A 20,309-nucleotide genomic window follows, 5' to 3' on the forward strand; every position below is an offset into this window, starting at 1 on the left:
ATACACAACATAATTTATTGTGTCTCAGTACGCTGGTGAAGGTGTGAGAGGGGGAGTGTAGAGGTGAAAATCAGCAGTGAGATATTAAATTCTGAGGCATCAGCAGCTTCTTCAACGTCCATGTCCTTTACCAATACACAAAATGATCACCAGCTGTGGATAATCCTGGAATTGTTTAATTCACAGTCTTATATTCTGCCGGCGATGCAAGATTTGCTGATTTTTATGCACAAATGTGTACACGTCACACTCAATACAGCAAAGAGGCTTTTCATCAGGGCTGATCTACCAATTTACACTAAGGGGTATATTTACCAAACTGCGGGTTTGGAAAAGTGGAGATGTTGCCTATAGCAACCAATCAGATTCTAGCTGTCATTTTGTAGAATGTACTAAATAAATAATAACTGGAATCTGATTAGTTGCTATAGGCAACATCTTCACTTTTTCAAACCCGCAGTTTAGTAAATATACCCCTATATGTACATAAATGCACAGTGTATATATCATTTTTACACAACCATATCATACCTCTCAGCATCCCGATATATAAATTGGGACACATTTGGACATACCCCAATTCACCTAAATCACATCATGACCTGTCAGGCCCATTTCTTGAATTCCCACACTTTTTTCTGACAGGCAACACTTGCAGCTTCCTTTAACTAGGCAGTGTCGAACGGAGGTTTCCAGGCCGCCCCAGAAAGTCATATTACAAGATCGGTTTGGGATTTTGACACTCGAGGTGCCAGAAAAAATAATTGTACATTTAGTTTCATTCTGTTGTTTGTGTGAAACATGTGAGACCCACTGAGTTTTAGAACACGTTGGTTGGTGATCAATCCGAGCAGATAAAGTATTGTACTTGTACTGTTATAAACCTATAAAGGTGTTTAAACCAACATTGAACCAAATAATAAATCTTTCAACACAAGTTTTGACTGAATATAAATCTTAATTTGCATAATAATGTTAAGCTTATCTGCTGCTGGAAGTGGTGACCAATGTCACACTTAAATCAGTATTTCCATTCAGTTGGCTGAATCCAAAACTTACAATAACACTTAGGGCTAGATTTACTAAACTGCGGTTTGAAAAAGTGGAGATGTTGCCTATAGCAACCAATCAAATTCTAGCTGTCATTTTGTAGAATGTACTAAACAAATGACAGCTAGAATCTGATTGGTTGCTATAGGCAACATCTCCACTTTTTCAAACCGCAGTTTAGTAAATCTAGCCTTTAGATTTTAGTGAATCCTGGGTTAGGCGCATCCTTAATGCACCAGTCACAATTAATTATTACTCACCAGTCCCCCTCCTTGCAGAAGTTTGGGATCTTATACCAGGGAAGCCGCCGCAGCTAGGAAGTACTGACTCCTACAGGTACCGCTCCAGATCCTGTCCTCTGCCTTGACAATGTTAAAGATTTGATAGACAAAGAGGTCTATGTTCATTTCTGACACAGATGCTGATTGTACATAGACAACTAACTTAAGCAATGCTGTTTACCCGTTATCTTCCCCTGTTGTTGACACAGGAGACAATCCAGTGCAGCACTAGTGGGGAAATACTCTAGAATTACGGGCATACCATGTCACAGTTCTCCTAGTTGGGGAAGGGGGTAAGTGAGTAAAAATTAAATTGTGACTACACATATGCTATACTTTGTTCTTTGGATAGGTTGGCTACAGACAGTTTTAATCAGGGGTATTTAATATTTCCCAAATCCACAACCATTTCGGCAAAGGCCATGGGTACTGTCCAATAATCCACACCCTTTTGGTTTGCAAAAAAATTGGGACCACAATAGCAAAATCAGGATCAATAACCAGTATGTTATTGTTACGTTAAAAATTATGCTCATTCCTCAGTTATGAATATAGTCCTTGACATCTTCTTCTAAAAGACTTATGTATTACAGGGGAAGGGGCACAGTAAGTGTTGTTACATGTTCTACTAAATTTACACTTAGACTTTCTTCCTTCCTATTAATAAAGTAAATTCACTAGTGGACCATAATTCATTAGTACATCAAAATGACTTTTATACTATGTAACGAACGCCAAGCCTGTCCCAGATACAGCAATCTAAACAGTTGGCCGTGACAGGTGTTACCTTAGTTAATTAACAATGAATACACCTTTTCTGCCACCACAAAGGATTTATTATGGTGTCCTTACGTTCACCAGAACCACTTATTATTGTTTCACATTTAAATCAGATACACCTGTAGCATGAGCCTCCCTGGGCGTTGTAAGTTCCCAAAGAATCACGGAGAAACACGCTAGATTAAATATGTTTAACTTGAAAAATATTTCCAAGGATTATTTACAAAAAGGTAATAAACAGACATACAATGGGTTGCACATAAGTTTCAGAAAATAAAATAGGAAATAAAACCAGAATCCCTACTTACAAGTTCAGGAATTGGCGTGTGAGGAATACACATTGAGAAGCATGACACATTTCAGTCTTGACAGACTCCCTCAAAGAAATGAATGATTTGATGTCTAAAAGCTGAAGATTTTAAACCCTTTTGTCCACATAACCCTCACCCCCCACCTTTGGAGTTTAGCTGTCAATAAAGACAGATTGATCTCCCAAATGTAACAGGGCTTTAAAGTGAGCTAGGGATGTCTGGAGATCAAAATGTTCACAAGACCTTGAGTTCTCACCTCTGCTCCTTCTTGTTGGGCTAGATGGTTTACAACTTTGGGTTCAAACTCCCCCAAGACCCTTATCTTTGCCGGGCCTGGTTAGTTTCAAAAGATTAATGGTACTTGCATAACTCATGTCATTTAGCAAAGCACATGTTGAGATTACATTACAAGGTTACATACAATATACATTGTCATACATGAATTCAACAGAAAATAGTATTCAGTCATTAGATATACTATATAGTCGCCACATACTATTTTAGACATTTGTTTTAATTAGTCACTTTTTATCTGTCCCCCTTGATTCATTCCGGATATGTTCTCTTTGGAGGCCATGATATTATATGTAAATGAGAGAAAGTAGACACATCCAATAGACATTCAAGAAGTTTTTTTATTATGCATAACTGCCGGTATAGATGATCTATGAGCTTTTTAATACTTGAATTTCTCTTTATACAGATAAGTCATTGTTGAAGGTGGGAGCCATGGTCCTCAATGGCATTCGAGGCTATCAGGGAAGAAGGGCAGCTGAAAAAGTCACCTTGGGTGGCAGGAAAAGTTAAACTCAGGCTTGACTTTAGATAGTGTTCATTGGCAAACAATGATTAATGTCTTTGTTAAATAAGCCAAGTAGCTGATATATAAGCCATGTTTTTATTGTGCTATCCTGAGACAGAGAGAAATGCCATCAGCCTCCGGGGCCACACGGCATCACTTGCGCCCTTGTTTGTATGCATTCAGCTATCCTGTCAGTAAAATGGTGACATGCTTTTAACTTCAGAAACCAGAACAGATTCCTCCGGCATTTGAATGACTAGGGGCCTGATTCATTAAGGATCTTAACTTGAGAAACTTCTTATTTCAGTCTCCTGGACAAAACCATGTTACAATGGAAGGGGTGCAAAATAGTATTCTGTTTTGCACATAAATTGAATACTGACTGTTTTTTCATGTAGCACACAAATACTTGATAGCTTATTTGTACACTGAGATTTAAAGTTGATATTTGTGTGCTACATGAAAAAACAGGCAGTATTTAACTTATGTGCAAAACAGAATACTATTTTGCACCCCTTGCATTGTAACATGGTTTTGTCCAGGAGACTGAAATAAGAAGTTTCTCAAGTTAAGATCCCTAATGAATCAGGCCCCAGATTGTAACATGCCGCATACAGAATACCTCACACAAGGAACACGGCTTACATTAAACCATGTTTTCCGCTGACCCATCTGTAGTTCACAGTCTCACATCTAAGCAAGGTAAGACAACATCCTCCAGAAACGGGATCATGCTAGGTGTTGGTATGTCGATATATTAGCTTTAAGGCACAAGTTATGGAGGCCTATCCGAGTGGTTGATCACTCCTGTACTTGCACCGCATAGCACCATGCCAACATGAGTATTGATGGATTTTAATTACCTATTTAGAATTCTTTCCCTGATCTCTCTTAGCCAATTCAACAGCAGCGCATTAATGAGCCAGCAGTAGAACGAAAACCAAGTTAAATCAATAATACACAACAGTGTTGTACAGCAATTTTCTAATTTCTTCTTTCTCAGATGGTCATTTACAGTTAGCAGGGTGCTAAACGCTTCATTTAGGCTCAGAACCTACCTTTATTGTTAGAAAAGTGGCTGTATGAGAGACAGACATCCTTTTCAAAGCTGGAAAGAGGTGAAAAAAACTCCAGTTTTAGAATCCTATGGAAACCAACTGAACCTGATTTATAACCATTTTGTGTCTGTACGCTGACATTTGTATGGTTGCACATAATTTTACAATGCATGTGTCCCTCGTGTAGAACATAAGCTGGTTCTCTCAATATGGAAATAATAATAATAATAATAATAATAATTTCCTATTCCAGACTACTAATGTATTTAATATTGAGGATCTGTTCCATCAGCTGTTCTGTTGCATTTAACACTCAGGGGCATATTCAATTAAGCCCAAATATCGCGGCTGCGCATGGCTGCGCATTGTTTTGTTAATACGATACCGCAACATTGTGGATTTTCCTTTGCAACCTATGCAGTGTCTAAAAAGAAATGGTGAAACACACAAAGACAATTTGGAGAGTCACATCTTTCCTAAGGAACTCCATGCTTTAGTGGTCTGTTAAAGCAAATTTTACATAGTAATTTGGTTGTACTATGACATTTCTATGCATTTTTTCACAGTACAATATGTGACCAATTTAGTTAAAAACAAACTAATTTGCTAACAAGGTCTGTAAGTGTGTGGACAGGTGTAAGTGTTTTCTTAAATGCTTCACACAAAGCCAGGTCATGTTGTTTAACTTGAGCACTAAACAACAGAATCTATATCCAATTTGGAGACTTCTATGACTAGCCAAATTGGATAAGTGCAGCTTGGGGCCTATGTTGGGTTTGCCCTTACAGGCTAATCATGGACAACTTTAATAGAGATTCTCAAATCATTTGAGCCAATTTTTTGGTTTGAAATTTGAGTTCACAGCTCACAGAACAAAATATTTGAAGATAAACTATAAAGCGTTGCCTGCTGCCGCTTAAATGGCTGCATTCCATTATATTTTTTTTTCAATTTGCACAACGCCCAATAGTGTGTTTTAATTTAAATCAAAGAACGAGTTCACATGGAAAAGAATTATGATACTATAATGTAGCCATTTAAGGTCATTTCAACCAGCTTAAATATGAAGTTGTTCATCTTGCTCGAATTTAGCTAGACTTTATTAGCCTAAGCAAATTTTCAAACTTTTGAGCTGAGTAGACCAACTGGTTTGAGTAGAAGGATTGGTGGCAATGTGGGCTCAGTTGGTCAAACACGCCAAGAAAAACAACTCAATGCTTTCTGCTTTAGATTTAATGCAATCAGGGTAACTTCTTAAAATTATGCAATGGGCAGACACGTACTGTAAGCTATAGCCAGGGCCGGATTAAGGGAATAGAGGCCCCTGGGCTAAGGGGGCCTCCATTCCCCCAGGAGGGCCCCCCCTCCGTGGCACTTACCTCCTTCTCCTGGCATTGCAGTCTTTCCCCAGCGCACTGTACGCTCATAACTGAGGAGATCTCGTATGAGTGAGACTCAGTAAACCTTTGAAATAATTTGGAGACTAGAGCGCGCCGGGGAAGGACCGCAGTGAAAGTGCTCAGCAGCATTGATCGCGCCGGGGCGCCCCAGCCCTGACCGATCATTACTGCTGCTGAACACTTTCAAGGGCCCCCTGGATGCCTGAGGCCCCTGGGCTATAGCCCAGTTAGCCCTAGGGTTAATCCGGCCCTGGCTATAGCAACCAAACAGTTTAGAAAATGAAAGCAGTCCCGATTCCTACTGTATTTTATCTATATGAAATAATTGCATAGAGAAAAATCAGCTTAATGACTGAGGGCCTGATTCATTAAGGATCTTAAATGAAGAAGTTTCTTATTTCAGCCTCCTGGACAAAACCATGTTACAATGCAAGGGGTGCAAATGAGTTTTCTGTTTTGCACATAAGTTAAATACTGACTGTTTGTTCATGTAGCGCACAAATATCAACTTTACATTTCAGTGTACAAATAAGCTATCAAGTATTTGTGTGCTACATGAAAAAACAGTCAGTATTTAACTTATGTGCAATACAGAATACTTATTTGCACCCCTTGCATTGTAAAATGGTTTTGTCCAGTAGACTGAAATAAGAAGTTTCTTAAGTTAAGATCCTTAATGAATCAGGCCCATAGTATGTAAATAATGAATGCTATAGAAAAGAATGTAAAAAGTGCATCTTAGTCACTGTTTCCGAGCCTATGCGGCTTTTCCACAAATCCAGACCTGCCTGTATTAAAGAAGACAAATTGACTCCCTATTTGTTTTGCTATTTTAGATTTCAATAAAACTCAAACCTATGCAGGCACAATATTTCTGTAAGGCATCCAAGTGCTGTGCATTTTTATTCCACAGCATTTGATTTGTCTCGCAATCTGCAAGTGTTCTGCTGCCTGACCTCTAAGTAAATGGGAAAAGCATTTACTTGTTAACACGAGAGAGTACAGCAAATCATAAACCATCCACTGCACAGGGTACAACACAATAAAACCACTTACGTACACATTTATATGCGTCCGACACATATGGTGTTGACATCTCTCTCCAATCCTTGCAAATGGCAGGATGGTAATGAAATGCAGATAAGGACCTGCAACAACATCTATTGTTCCAGCAAAGATTGCAAAGTACTGCTAGACAGTATATTGATTGTGCATTCTAGTGTGGCCTCCAAATGCTCTATATTTATAATGAGATGCTGAAAAACCTCTTTGAATGAAACATATAAATACTGGATTACTCAAGTTGCCATTTGCTTGCTCATTTTTGAAGATGTATTAGCAATGAATTATTAATCTCTGGCTCAACAACCAGATGCATTCTTAAGCAGTGTAAAAAGAAAAGATAAAGCAAATCTCAGATACAATTAGAAAATTACTTGCCATTAGAGGGGTCTTCTACTTCAGAGATCAGTTTTACTAAATAACTTCTATTACCAATCATGGTAATTTCATAGAGGTCTCTCTGACCCCTACCTTTTGATGTATTAGGAAGGTCCCTGCATTTGCATACAGTCAGGACCTCTGATAATCACCATTGCTACTGCTGGCTCTCTTTCTAAAGCTGGGTAGACACTACACGGTTTTCGTCCAATAATCGGCTCAACCAGCCGACATACGACCGCTCGTTCAAAAATCGGGTCAGTGTGTGTAGTGACACGAAGGTCGAAAGTCTGCCCAAATGGACGATTGTCGCCTCATTTGGTTGGTCGTATCGTTAAATATTTTCGTTCCAATCTCGTTTCCGTTGTGTAGTGTGTATAAACTTTCGACCGATGTGTACGAAATGGCAATCATTGCTCATGACAACATGGCGTAAAAAGTCACTAAAGGGACGTCCGCTCTTCCCTTTATCTTCTAAAACAAGGCTAGTGTGTATGCAGTCCATGGACTGAGCGATCGGACCATCGATCGCATGTAAAATCAATCGGCATAAAAAGTTGGTGGAAAATTCTGTAGTGTGTACCCAGCTTTACTCTAAACTAGCAAGTGGAGAACTGGCGGGATCAACATACTATATTGTATTATTAATGTCTGTCACTACTAGTTCTTGTAGGAGTGCATTCCCAGGTTAACAGCTCTTACAGTAAAGAACCCTTTTTCATAGCTCAAGATTTAGGGGCTATTTTACAAAATTGTCGTTTAGTATGCAGATTTCAGATCCAAACCGCAAGATTTATCATCCTGCGTTTTGAAGGCTGAAAACTGAACCTTCATTTGATGTGAGGCGATTTGCAAACATATTTCTATAATTTTTCTTAAACAAACTGGTCTATAAATTACCAGATGGAGACCTCAATCACTTTTTGAATATTGGTATCACATTTTCTTTTCTTGAATCCATTATATTATTATATTCTTATCATACCAGTATGTGGAGAGAATTTTAAAGTTAGAAATAATAGCTTGGCAATAACTGAGTACGATCCCTAGATACTACACTTCCCTTCAATCATAACCCTTATCTATACTTTTATATATTCACCCACCTTATACTTCTTCTTCACCTCACTCCTCAGTATAATTCTCCTCTCTTCCCTCTCACCATCATCATTGCCCACTGAATGAATTCCTTTCTCTGTCCCATCTCCCCCTCACCTATTTGCCTTAAAACCCCCTCATGCATTATTTTACTGCCCTGCTCCCCTCATTACCATCATTAACATCCTGCCCCCATGACCTCCTCTTCACACTGTATAAAATGCTAAGGTTCTCCTCTCAGTCTCCCCCACCTCCTCCACAGTTCTTTCACCCCCCGCCCCTTCTTCACCCAACACAGTTCTCTCACTCCCCCTTCCACGGTTCTCTTACTCCCACCCAACACAGTTCTCTCACTCCCCCCTCCATGGTTATCTCTCACTAACCCTCCACAGTTCTATCACACACCACCTCCAAGGTTCTCTCACCCTTAGCAGCAGTTCCACCAGACCAATCATGTGAATTGTTTCAAACATGTTTCAATAACACCAATTAAATCATAATGTTCCTCGAATGTCAACAACTGGAGCTCTCCCATTTTGATGGTCTTCTAATATGTGTGAACATACACTTAAGCTTGCTATTACTCTTAGTGTTAGTTTCCCTGTAGAAGAAGGCTCTTCCAGTCAGCTGCCGTAAGCCTCCCCATCTCAGTGATCCCACTGCTAACCCCATTCCCTGTATGACCTATTTAACCCACAATCTTCTACCTTACTCTCCCGTTGACATCTATTTTAACTACTCCAAAGAGCCACATTTTATTAACCATGAAACTCAAAATTTTCATAAGTTTCATGGAGTTTGAAGGTGTGTTTCAAGTGTAATGTTTTACCATTTTGTTACTGTATTTTTTATGATTCATTATGTTATGCATTGGTTCCAATATTATGCCAACTTTTTTTCAATTGGTTGACTTGGTAGATTGGAACACCAGTGGTTGACTTAGCTCTGCAACGAGAATTTAGTTTGTTTTTATTCAAAACGATTACCAAGTTTGCATTATTAGATTGTGTTTCTTTCTGGCAATGAATAGATTAATCATTAAGGGTGTGATGATGTTGTATGAACGCTCGTTTACGCAGCATAAATTACAATATATACAGGGTGTTTCAAAAAGATGGACCCAATTTCAAAGCAATATATTCTACTATGACAACATGTGACAATTACACAAAAAGTTACAAATGGTTTAATGAGTTATCAAATTTTACTAACCATTTAATAAATGTTCTATCTGCCCTGCACCTGCTGTACGGACAACATCGAGATGATAGTTGAATTCGTCCCAAACTCCACTCAGAATGTCTTCTTCAACTGAATTTACAGATTTTGTTTTTGCGTTCATTCAGATTAGTCACTAATTAATGGTGGCAAAAAAACCACGTTTTTGACATATCCCCACAAGAATAAGTTGCAGGGTGTAATATCTGGGAATCTTGGGGCCAATAGTTTAGCACCAAGTCTTGGGGTCCCGTGCGACCTATCCAACATTGAGGCAGTGTGTCATTTAGAAAACGCTGAGCCAGCAGGTGCCAGACAATCATATGAGGGATCGCAAGTTCTCGTCTGGTACGACGAGTGAACTTGTGCAAGCTGCACAGAAAGCTCTCTTGAATTCTTCTCAAGTTGTCCTCTGAAGTGCATGGTTGCCCTGTGCTCTTCCCCTTACATAAACAGCCTGTTTCCTCAAAGTGTCAGAACCAACAACAAATGCTTTTTGGCATTGGCAGATCGATGCCAAAATGCCGTTGAAACACACGCTGCACTGTAATTCCGGATTCAGTCCTGCTGAACTGCAGAACGCAAAACTCCTTTTGTTGTGGTGTCGCCAATGACTGAGACTAGTGACTGTTGGTGCGCTGGGAGAGGTATCTAGCGGTAGTCATTTGAAACTCTATGCCCTGCCCTTTTAAGAGTTTCATTCATGCGCGGTTTGTGGTTGCAGTGATATAGCGATTTGAAATCAGGTCCATGTTTTTGAAACACCCTGTATATAGACACATTTACACCAGTCAGGAGCCATGTCTTTTGCACCTGCTAGAGGGCAAGTGTAAATACATGCTTTTGCTCACAGCTCAGGGAGTTGCGACCAAAAGAACGACGTTGAAACTACCGTAATAACGGTAATAATGCACAGGCCTCGTTACTTTTACCCGTAGCGCGGCCAATTGAATTCCCCCTTAGTGTGTCCTAAGTACAATTTCGTTATTTCTTATAAGGGGTTTTTCTTTACTATTTCTTCACTATTGCTATATTCAAGTCACTCAATTACACAACTTAGTGATGTATTTTGCAGAGCCTTTAATTCAGAAAAACATTGAATCACTGTTCCCTGTACGCTAAGCAATCTGGAAATTATACCTTTAGCCTAGGGTTACCTGCCCTGCAATCAATTGTTGTTGGTAACTGCAGGAAACTTTCACAAACTTTTTGTCTGTTCCTGTAACTGCTTTCCCATATGGGATAGCTATACTGGCTACTGACTGTTGCAGTCGGGTCGATTTGCATCTCCCAGCATCTATGTCCAGCTGTAGGGAGCATGAGACCAGCTGCAACTATAGACAGTGCCCTATGGTTGCAAGAGATCAAGGATACCAACACTAGCAAATACTGTACACAAAAAAAAATATTTTACTAATTGCTATCCATTGTGTAGAGTCGCAAAGAACAGCAGCTTCTCAATCCACACCTTCATGGTGGAATTCTCATTGGCTTAAAGTTTTATTGCATTCATTTGTAGATCACTCATCTTAGCGGGGGGTAGGCATTATTCAAAAAATAGGTCCAAACCTACATTTATTTGGTCTCCTTACTTCCCAAACACCTGCTGATCTTAATAAAGCTTTACCTCTGCAATTATTCAGTAAACTCATAAATGCTTCAAATATGTTAGGAAAACAAAGCCAACAATTCCAAACCGTTATGGTTTATTTAAAAGATAATATTACAATAGTCATCTACAATGTTCAAGCACAGTACAAGATCCATGTTTGCCTGATTCTACTTCAATCCCGGTGGAAGCTCTATGGGCACCCAAGGTCAGTGCCCCCCCATCAGAGGTTCAGCCACTCTTACCCCAGAAGGAGTGGTTTCTCCCACCCTACTGGTATTGCGCCCTCCATCCCTCCGCTGTTTTTTATGTTAGCAGGCAGAGGGGTGACCTCTCCTATTCCTTAGACTGGGAGTGTGGCACTGGGCCATGACATCATTGCCAACACTACACTTCCATTCCATCACTGACATCGAGGAGCAGCAGTCAACAGCCTCGCAGGTAAGAAGCTACAAGTTGCTTCTTCTCATTGTCAGGCTGGGCAGTGGGGCATCTACTTTCCAGACCAGTACTATAGTGGGCTAACTTGGGTTGGGTAATTGGGCAAACAGCATTTTTGTTATTATTATTATTATTATCATTTATTTGTTAGGCGCCACAAGGTATCCGCAGCGCCGCACACAGTACTAACAGTAGACTATACAGGGTGAAACCATACAGAACAATGAACAAAAAGTACCAATACTTCAGAAACTCCGGCCAGTCATATGCAGTAAAGACGGAGCGGAAGAACAGGTATGGAGACAGGAGGAGAGGGGGCCCTGCTCATACAAGCTTACATCCTAAGGGAGGGTAAACAGACCAGACACAAGAGGAGCCAGTTGAGGCAAGAGGAAAGAAGGGAGGACGAGCTAAAGGGAGGAGATGGGGGTTAAGTAGATGGTTGGTAGGCTTTGAGGAAGAGGTGAGTTTTGAGTGCACGTTTGTTCCTTTAATATCTTCCCAATAGGCTGCTCAGTCCAGTCTTGCCCACTGGGCTAGAATTTGCCAGCCCTCCTCTGCTTCTTCTCCATGTCAGAGGCCAGCAGTCAGTGAGGGGTCACCATGGGGATATTAAAAACATTGAATGAGCTACATTATGTCATTCACCTCCTAACCATTGCCGCCCTAGGCTAGGTTCCCTTTAATGGCAGCACCAAAACTGGCTATGTACCTCAATTTATGTCAGAAAATGATGACTTTAAAGACACAGAAACTAATAGTTTTTACAATGTGTTGTCTGCAGCCATTAATGAACGTTAGGAAAAACAAAATGGTGGCTGAGTGGGTAAATTTGGAGATATTTCTGAGAGGTAGCAGAGAACAACTAGATTTTAACAGCTGGTCCTTATGTGTTGCTAATTCATCTTGATTTTCAGCGAGAAAGCGTGTGCTCTTATACATAATTTGGGAAAGTGGACTTAATGACAGGGTGACAAGATGCGACTTTGCACTACTACACCAGAAAGCATTTGCTGCTCAAAGCTAGGGTTCACAAAGCAGTCTTAGGGCTAGATTTACTAAGCTGCGGGTTTGAAAAAGTGGGGCTGTTGCCTATAGCAACCAATCAGATTTTAGCTGTCATTTTGTAGAATGTACTAAATAAATGAAAGATAGAATCTGATTGGTTGCTATAGGCAACATCCCCACTTTTTCAAACCCGCAGCTTAGTAAATCTAGCCCTTAGTCCCAGATGACGATTAGCAAACAGGCAAATGTATGGTATTGCAGTTTTCATTTATGCATGCATACAGAGAGAAAGGAGAATGATTTTCACACTGTGTAAATTACACAAGAGGGTATATTTACTAAACTGCGGGTTTGAAAAAGTGGAGATCTTGCCTATAGCAACCAATCAGGTTCTAGTTGTCATTTTGTAGAATGTACTACATATATGATAGCTAGAATCTGATTGGTTGCTATAGGCAACATCTCCACTTTTTGAAACCCGCAGTTTAGTAAATATACCCCCAAATGTCTTTCTTTTTATTATATGCTTAATAAACCACAGCCATTAACCTTGTTGAACGCAATAAGTTAAGATTTATTGAAGGGGTGTATTTAAAGTAGATATACACTCAATGAAAAATTTTTTATATCCATGTTCCACCGCTGCTTTATTTTAGAAAATCAACTTCTTTTCAACACTTGGGTTAAAGCAAAACTCCACTCAAAAATAAAAAATTTAGTTTTGGGTGGAGTTCTATGACCAAACATTAGAAACAAAATTGTACTTGCCGTGGATGGGCCAATGCGTCAGCTCACAATGGATCTCCAATATCTATAATGGCCCAACGCCCCCACTGTCAACAGCTCTCCCAAGGAATATCCATTCACATAAATGGGAATTTCACGGGGAAGGGGTTTTGACAAAGAAGTTGAGTGGTAAGAGGAGAAAGGAGTGTGGCATAGGACCATTACAGCATTACAAATATTGAGGACCTTGGCGGATCTAATAAACAGTACATATTAACTATAAATTTGTATTCATATTAATACTTTTTATATTAACTCATTGAACTCCAGGAAGGGCTCTATGTACTAGCATAAAAATGTTACTTTTTGTGCAGAAGAATGACACCATACTGTCACGAGCCGCGGCGGTACTCACAGGCACCGCGGCTGGCTTCCTGTCGGTCCCAACATCCCGGCCGTCACCATGACGACCGGGACGTCACTTCCCTCCAACTCCCGACCGTTGCGCAACGGTCGGACGCTTCCTCAGCGCCGCGTCCTGGCAGCCAGGCGCGCATGCGCCCTAGGGACAATCAGGCAGATTCAGCCTGTGGCTGAATTAGCAAGCATTAGCCTGCAAGTGTGGATTTCAGGGCTAAGCCCTGATTGGTCTTGCTAGGTGCTGGCAATTAGCCTGCAAGTGTGGCTATGTCTAGGGGCAGGTTCTGATTGGTTGTGGGTTGTATTTAAGGCAATGAGGTCTGCTGCCTCATTGCCGGTTATAGTCTCTGTATCCAGTCTGCTGTACCTGCTCTCTGCCTTGTTCCTGACTATTGGACTTGCTGTTGTTTACCCGTGTATGACCCTTGGCTTGGATTTGGACTTTGCTTGTGTATCCCGTGGCCCTGACCTCTGGCTTGAATACCAACCTCCCTGTCTGCTCGTGACCCTTTGACCTCAGCTTGTATACTGGTACTGTTGCCTGCTGCCGGCCCCTGACCTCTGCTTGGATTCCACTCCGCTTGCCTGGGTTCTCCCCAGCCGGTACACACTTCACGACCCTCTGTCAGTCTGCAGCCCAGTCTGTCCCCACCATCAGGGGCTCCAGTGAACACCTGACTGGCAGAGTAGATTCCGGGTTGTGTCGTGCCGGCTGGAGGGGTTCCTAACACATACAGGAATCTTTTCTACAATATAACGCAAATCTACTGCAAAAAAAAAAGTATTTAGGCGCATGAAGGAGGTAGAAACACATCACTTGGTATTAATTACTCTTATTACCAAGAATGAGAGCTGTACCTCCAACTCCTCCTCTGTGCACTCCTCCGACGGCAACTATAAACAGTGATATGGAGGAAAAGAGTGGATATGCACCAGAAAATGTTTAGTTTGGGTTGAGATATCTTTTAGCTGTTTTTCATAGAGCTTTAACATTAATTATAGACCATACTTGCCGACTTATACATAGTGAAGTCCTGGAGATCCCAGAGAGGGGGCGTGGCTGGTGGGCGGGAGGGGGTGGGGTCAATCGTGACATTTTCACCCCGCTCCCTAGACAGGGCCGTCATTTTGTTCTGGGGGCGGGACCAAATTGGCGCGATTCACCACCAATAGCATAATTTTGGCTAGCAAATTGCAGTATCCAGGAGACTTGCCTGCTTTCCCGGGAGTCCGGGAGACCTATCCGGATTTCAGGAGTCTCCTGGACATTCCGTGGGAGTTGGCAAGTATGTTATTGACTCCTGTCTTCTATCTTTTTAAGCTCAGTTGATACATGTCTAACTTACTGATTAGAAAGAGCTTCATAACATTTCAAGTCCATAAAAACCAATTGCAAATATTAAGAGTTGAGAGATACGATTTGTGTTCAGTTTCTTTGGAATCCCATTTTACAATACAGCATAACTGAACAGTATTCTGTTTCTTTCAAGTAATGTTATCACCATGGGGATTTAGTGTAGGCCAAATGGCTCGGTTGTTTGACATTCAGGTCGAATGCCCGAACATGGAACACATACCATGCCAGTCACCCGATGACCAGACTGCCAGTCTTGCCCGTTAAAATTCAATCAGATTACATTTTAATAGCTTTAGCCTCACGCATGATGTAAGGCTGAGCGGATTTGCTCTAGAGTTAAATAATGGTCTTTCCAAACATCAAGGACGGGCATTAGGGATTCTAAATTGATCATACTTCATTACCATCTAGTGTGCTGGAGGAAATATACTAAATAAATCACATGCAGTAATATTTATACTTGCTGAACAAACCTGATTGACATTAGTAAACTGTACTTGCCACCAACTAAATACAATTTCCATAGTAGGCAGCACAGTGGCTTAGTGGCTAGCATTTCTGCCTCAGAGCACCAGAGTCATGAGTTCAATTTCTGACCATGGTCTTATCTGTGTAGAGTTTGTATGTTCTCACCGTGTTTGCGTGGGTTTCCTCCAGATGCTCCGGTGTCCTCCCACACTCCAAAAACATACTGGTAGGTTAATTGGCTGCTATTAAGTTGACTCTATTCTGCTTGTCTGTGTGTGTTAGGGAATTCAGACTGTAAACTCCAATGGGGCAGGGACTGATGTGAGTTCTCTGTACAGCGCTGTGGAATTAGTGAGACTATATATATATATATATATATATATGTATATGTATGTATATATATATATATATATATATATATATATATATATATATATATAGATATATATATATATATATATATATATATATATATATATATATATATATATATAAATAAATGATGATGATAGTAGAGCTAAGCTATCTGTAGTAAATGGGCTGTTTCCATGGCCGTGCAGTGGGCTGATAATGTGACGCAGTGGGTATGTAATGATGAGGAGGGGGCTCTGAAAGCAGTTGACAGAACTTAATTATGTCCCTGACTTCATAATACTGTCACTTTTGAACATTTATCTGATTTGCCCGTTTTTGCTTTTCAGGGTGTTTGGATTTGCTATTGTTGCTACATCAACGTTAAACATGTTGATCCCTTCGGCTGCCAGAGTACATTATGGATGTGTCATCTTCGTCAGGATCCTCCAGGGATTGGTAGAGGTAAAGCATGGCATAATTAAAGCCCTACTAAACTCTAAAATTAATATTTTAAGATTTGTACCATAAACGTGAAACACATTTTTCATTGTTAACCTGACTTTCCACTGCAGCTCTGATAGTATGTAAACTTTGATCTCTCCACTCCGTTAAAGACAACTCGTAGCTCTCGGCTGGCAGGACGGTGGTACTTGTCATATTCAGATGCTATGTCTAGCAATCTCCCACAAATTCTAGAAGGAAAATCAGATATGACTAGAGATGGGTGGGTCCGGTTCCCCGAGAACCAAACCCACCCGAACTTTGGGTATCCGAGTACCCGCCCGTTCCGAATCCAAATCGAGGCCGAACGTCATTGTGACGTCGTCGGATCTCGGGGCTCGGTTCTCGCGATACTTTAACATTATAACATATACACAGCAATCCATCGCCATTTGGCAGAGGGAGAGAGCAGGATGTAGTCACAGGCTGATTAGAGCAGGGACAGAGAATCCAATATTCTTCTTGCAATTGCTCTAACAAAAATCGCTAGAGAACAGAGGAGGATAGAGGTTTATTATTTTTTGTTAATATTTGGCACTCCCCAGTGCTTTTGGGGTGTCCCCCATAATTGTGCATAAATATTTCTGGCTGTCAAAAGTCATATCTGTCAGCAGTATCTACCAACTAATTGTTAGCACTCCTCAGTGCTTTTGGGGTGTCCCCCATAATTGTGCATAAATATTTCTGGCTGTCAAAAGTCATATCTGTCAGCAGTATCTACCAAATAATTTTTTGCACTCCTCAGTGCTTTTGGGGTGTCCCCCATAATTGTGCATAAATATTTCTGGTTGTCAAAAGTCATATCTGTCAGCAGTATCTACCAACTAATTGTTAGCACTCCTCAGTGCTTTTGGGGTGTCCCCCATAATTGTGCATAAATATTTCTGGCTGTCAAAAGTCATATCTGTCAGCAGTATCTACCAAATAATTTTTAGCACTCCTCGGTGCTTTTGGGGTGTCCCCCATAATTGTGCATAAATATTTCTGGCTGTCAAAAGTCATATCTGTCAGCTGTATCTACCAAATAATTTTTAGCACTCCTCGGTGCTTTTGGGGTGTCCCCCATAATTGTGCATAAATATTTCTGGCTGTCAAAAGTCATATCTGTCAGCTGTATCTACCAAATAATTTTTTGCACTCCTCAGTGCTTTTGGGGTGTCCCCCATAATTGTGCATAAATATTTCTGGCTGTCAAAAGTCATATCTGTCAGCAGTATCTACCAAATAATTTTTTGCACTCCTCAGTGCTTTTGGGGTGTCCCCCATAATTGTGCATAAATATTTCTGGCTGTCAAAAGTCATATCTGTCAGCAGTATCTACCAACTAATTTTTTGCACTCCTCAGTGCTTTTGGGGTGTCCCCCATAATTGTGCATAAATATTTCTGGCTGTCAAAAGTCATATCTGTCAGCAGTATCTACCAACTAATTGTTAGCACTCCTCAGTGCTTTTAGGGTGTCCCCCATAATTGTGCATAAATATTTCTGGCTGTCAAAAGTCATATCTGTCAGCAGTATCTACCAAATAATTTTTAGCACTCCTCGGTGCTTTTGGGGTGTCCCCCATAATTATGCATAAATATTTCTGGCTGTCAAAAGTCATATCTGTCAGCAGTATCTACCAAATAATTTTTAGCACTCCTCAGTGCTTTGCGCTCAGAATGGATTCAAAGCAGTCCACATATGATCAGAATCAGAATGAGCAACCAGGTTCTGTCACCAGTCCTGATGTTAGTGTTCCCAGTACATCATCTGGCCAAGGCGATGTCAAACAACAGAGTGTTTCCAAATTAGTGCAAAAAACAAAACAAACAAAAAAATTACTGTATTGAAGCGAAAAAGAAGTGTAACTGAGCAAAAGTTAAGTGACGATAAAAAAAAAATTGCAAGCATGCCATTCTACACACGCAGTGGCAAAGAGAGAATGAGGCCTTCACCTTTGGCTATTAGTGGCAGATCCCAAAAAGTTACCCAGCCTACAATTGGTGCACAACTACTGTTACGCGTCAAAGCCGAGCTGCAAGATAACAGTGAGGCATTAGAGGAGAATGTTTGCTCTGATTCACAAATGACAACAATCCCTGTGGAGAGTCCATCCAACAGTGGATTGTCTAATCATGAGCATTCTGCTGATGTGTGCCTTAATAGCCCGAGTGTAGCCGGTGATACCCAAATTGAGGATGCCACTTTGGAATTAGAAGAGGATGAGGGGGAGATTTGTGTAGGCGACGAGGGCGCTAATGAGGATGTTGATGAGGATGGGGTTGTTTGTGTAAGTCCTGCACCAGTGGCAGCAGTTCTGGCACGTGACAAGAAAAAGGCCATTGACATGCCTGGGCATAAAACAAAAAAATCCACTTCTTATGTGTGGAATTATTTCTACCCAAATCCAGACAACAATTGTATAGCCATTTGTAGTGTATGTCAAGCCACAGTCAGTCGAGGGAGGGACCTTAACCATCTTGGAACCTCGTCTATGTTACGCCATTTAACGAGAGTTCATGGCAAAGTGTTGGGAAAAGCAGAAAGTTCTTCCCAAAAAAATACAAGCACTCCCTCATCAGCTAAGACCCTCCGCTCACCGACATACCGACGGCTACAAAATACACCCACCACACCATCCTCATCAATATCCTCAGTAGCGCTCGGAGTTAGCCCGGCATCCCACTTAAGGCTGGATGACTCCGGCACTATTATTGATTCCTCTGAAGAAAGCGTTAGTCCCACTGCTGCTGCTGTTGCTGCTGCTGGGGGTGAATCGTCATCCCAGAGGCAGGTCAAGAAAATGAGCAGTCCTACATTTCAGCAATTAACTGTGAAACAATCATTTGCGAGGGGAAGCAAATATGACACCAGTCACCCAGTCGCCAAGCGAATCACAGACGCCATGGCTGCAATGTTAGTGTTAGATCTGCATCCAATCTCCACAATAAACGCAGCTTGTTTTTCACAGTTAATTGAGGTTTTGTGTCCGCATTACAGAATTCCATCGCGACACCATTTCTCCCCTAAAGCAATTCCACAACTATAACAAAAAGTGTGTAAAAATGTAGAGATTGCTCTGAAAAATGCCATTCTGCCCACTGTTCACTTAACCACAGATATGTGGACAAGTGGAAGTGGCCAAACCAAAGACTATATGACAGTGACAGCCCACTGGGTTGGTCATTCACCTTCACCAGCAGGAACAGCAGCAGCATGTACACCACTACGTAACATTTGTCACAGGCAGGCCACTCTTTGTATCACCGGCTTCACTAACAGGCATACGGCTGACAATTTGTTCCGCAAACTGAGAGATGTGCTTGATGCATGGCTTGTACCACTCGGACTCTCCCCAGGGTATGTCATTTCTGATAACGCCAACAATATAGTGCGAGCATTACAGCTGGGTGATTTCCAACACATTCCCTGTTTTGCTCACACCATCAACTTGGTGGTGCAGAGCTTCCTACAAAATAACCGTGAGGTGCAGGAGATGCTTTCGGTGGCCCGTAAAATTTCAGGCCATTTCAGGCATTCAGCCACAGCATGTAGGAGATTACAACAGCTCCAAGAGCAGTTTAACTTGCCCTGCCACCAACTTAAGCAAGAGGTGGTAACTAGGTGGAATTCCACCCTGTACATGCTTCAGAGGATGGAGGAACAGCGCAAAGCCATCCAAGCATATTGCACAAGCCATTATATTGGGAAAGGAGGGGGGATGTATTTCACTCTTGCACAGTGGGGAATCCTTTCAGTGCTGTGCAAGGTGCTGAAACCATTTGAAGTTGTGACGTGTGGTGAGTGCAGACTCTGCTAGTTTGAGCCAAGTCATTCCTTTAATTAGACTATTGGAAAAGCAGCTTGAGAAAATGAAGGAGGAGCTGAAAGCAAGCAATTCAGCAAAGTATGTTGGCCTTGTCGATCAAGTACTTAATTCGCTTCACAATGATCCTCGAGTTATTAAGATCTTGAACTCAGATCAGTACGTTTTGGCCACTGTGCT

General features: G+C 41.1%; 1 protein-coding gene across 1 annotated transcript in view; it reads left to right on the forward strand.

Moving 5' to 3' along the window:
* Nucleotides 1–20,309, forward strand: part of SLC17A7 (solute carrier family 17 member 7) — a 90,573-nt gene that overhangs the window by 49,390 nt on the left and 20,874 nt on the right. The window contains exon 4 of the mRNA XM_075191261.1: nucleotides 16,169–16,283. Coding sequence (XP_075047362.1) covers nucleotides 16,169–16,283 — 115 coding nt within the window. The remainder of the gene's footprint in view (nucleotides 1–16,168; nucleotides 16,284–20,309) is intronic.

Source organism: Mixophyes fleayi, chromosome 11, assembly GCF_038048845.1.
Source record: "Mixophyes fleayi isolate aMixFle1 chromosome 11, aMixFle1.hap1, whole genome shotgun sequence".
Classification (NCBI taxonomy): Eukaryota; Metazoa; Chordata; class Amphibia; order Anura; family Limnodynastidae; genus Mixophyes; species Mixophyes fleayi.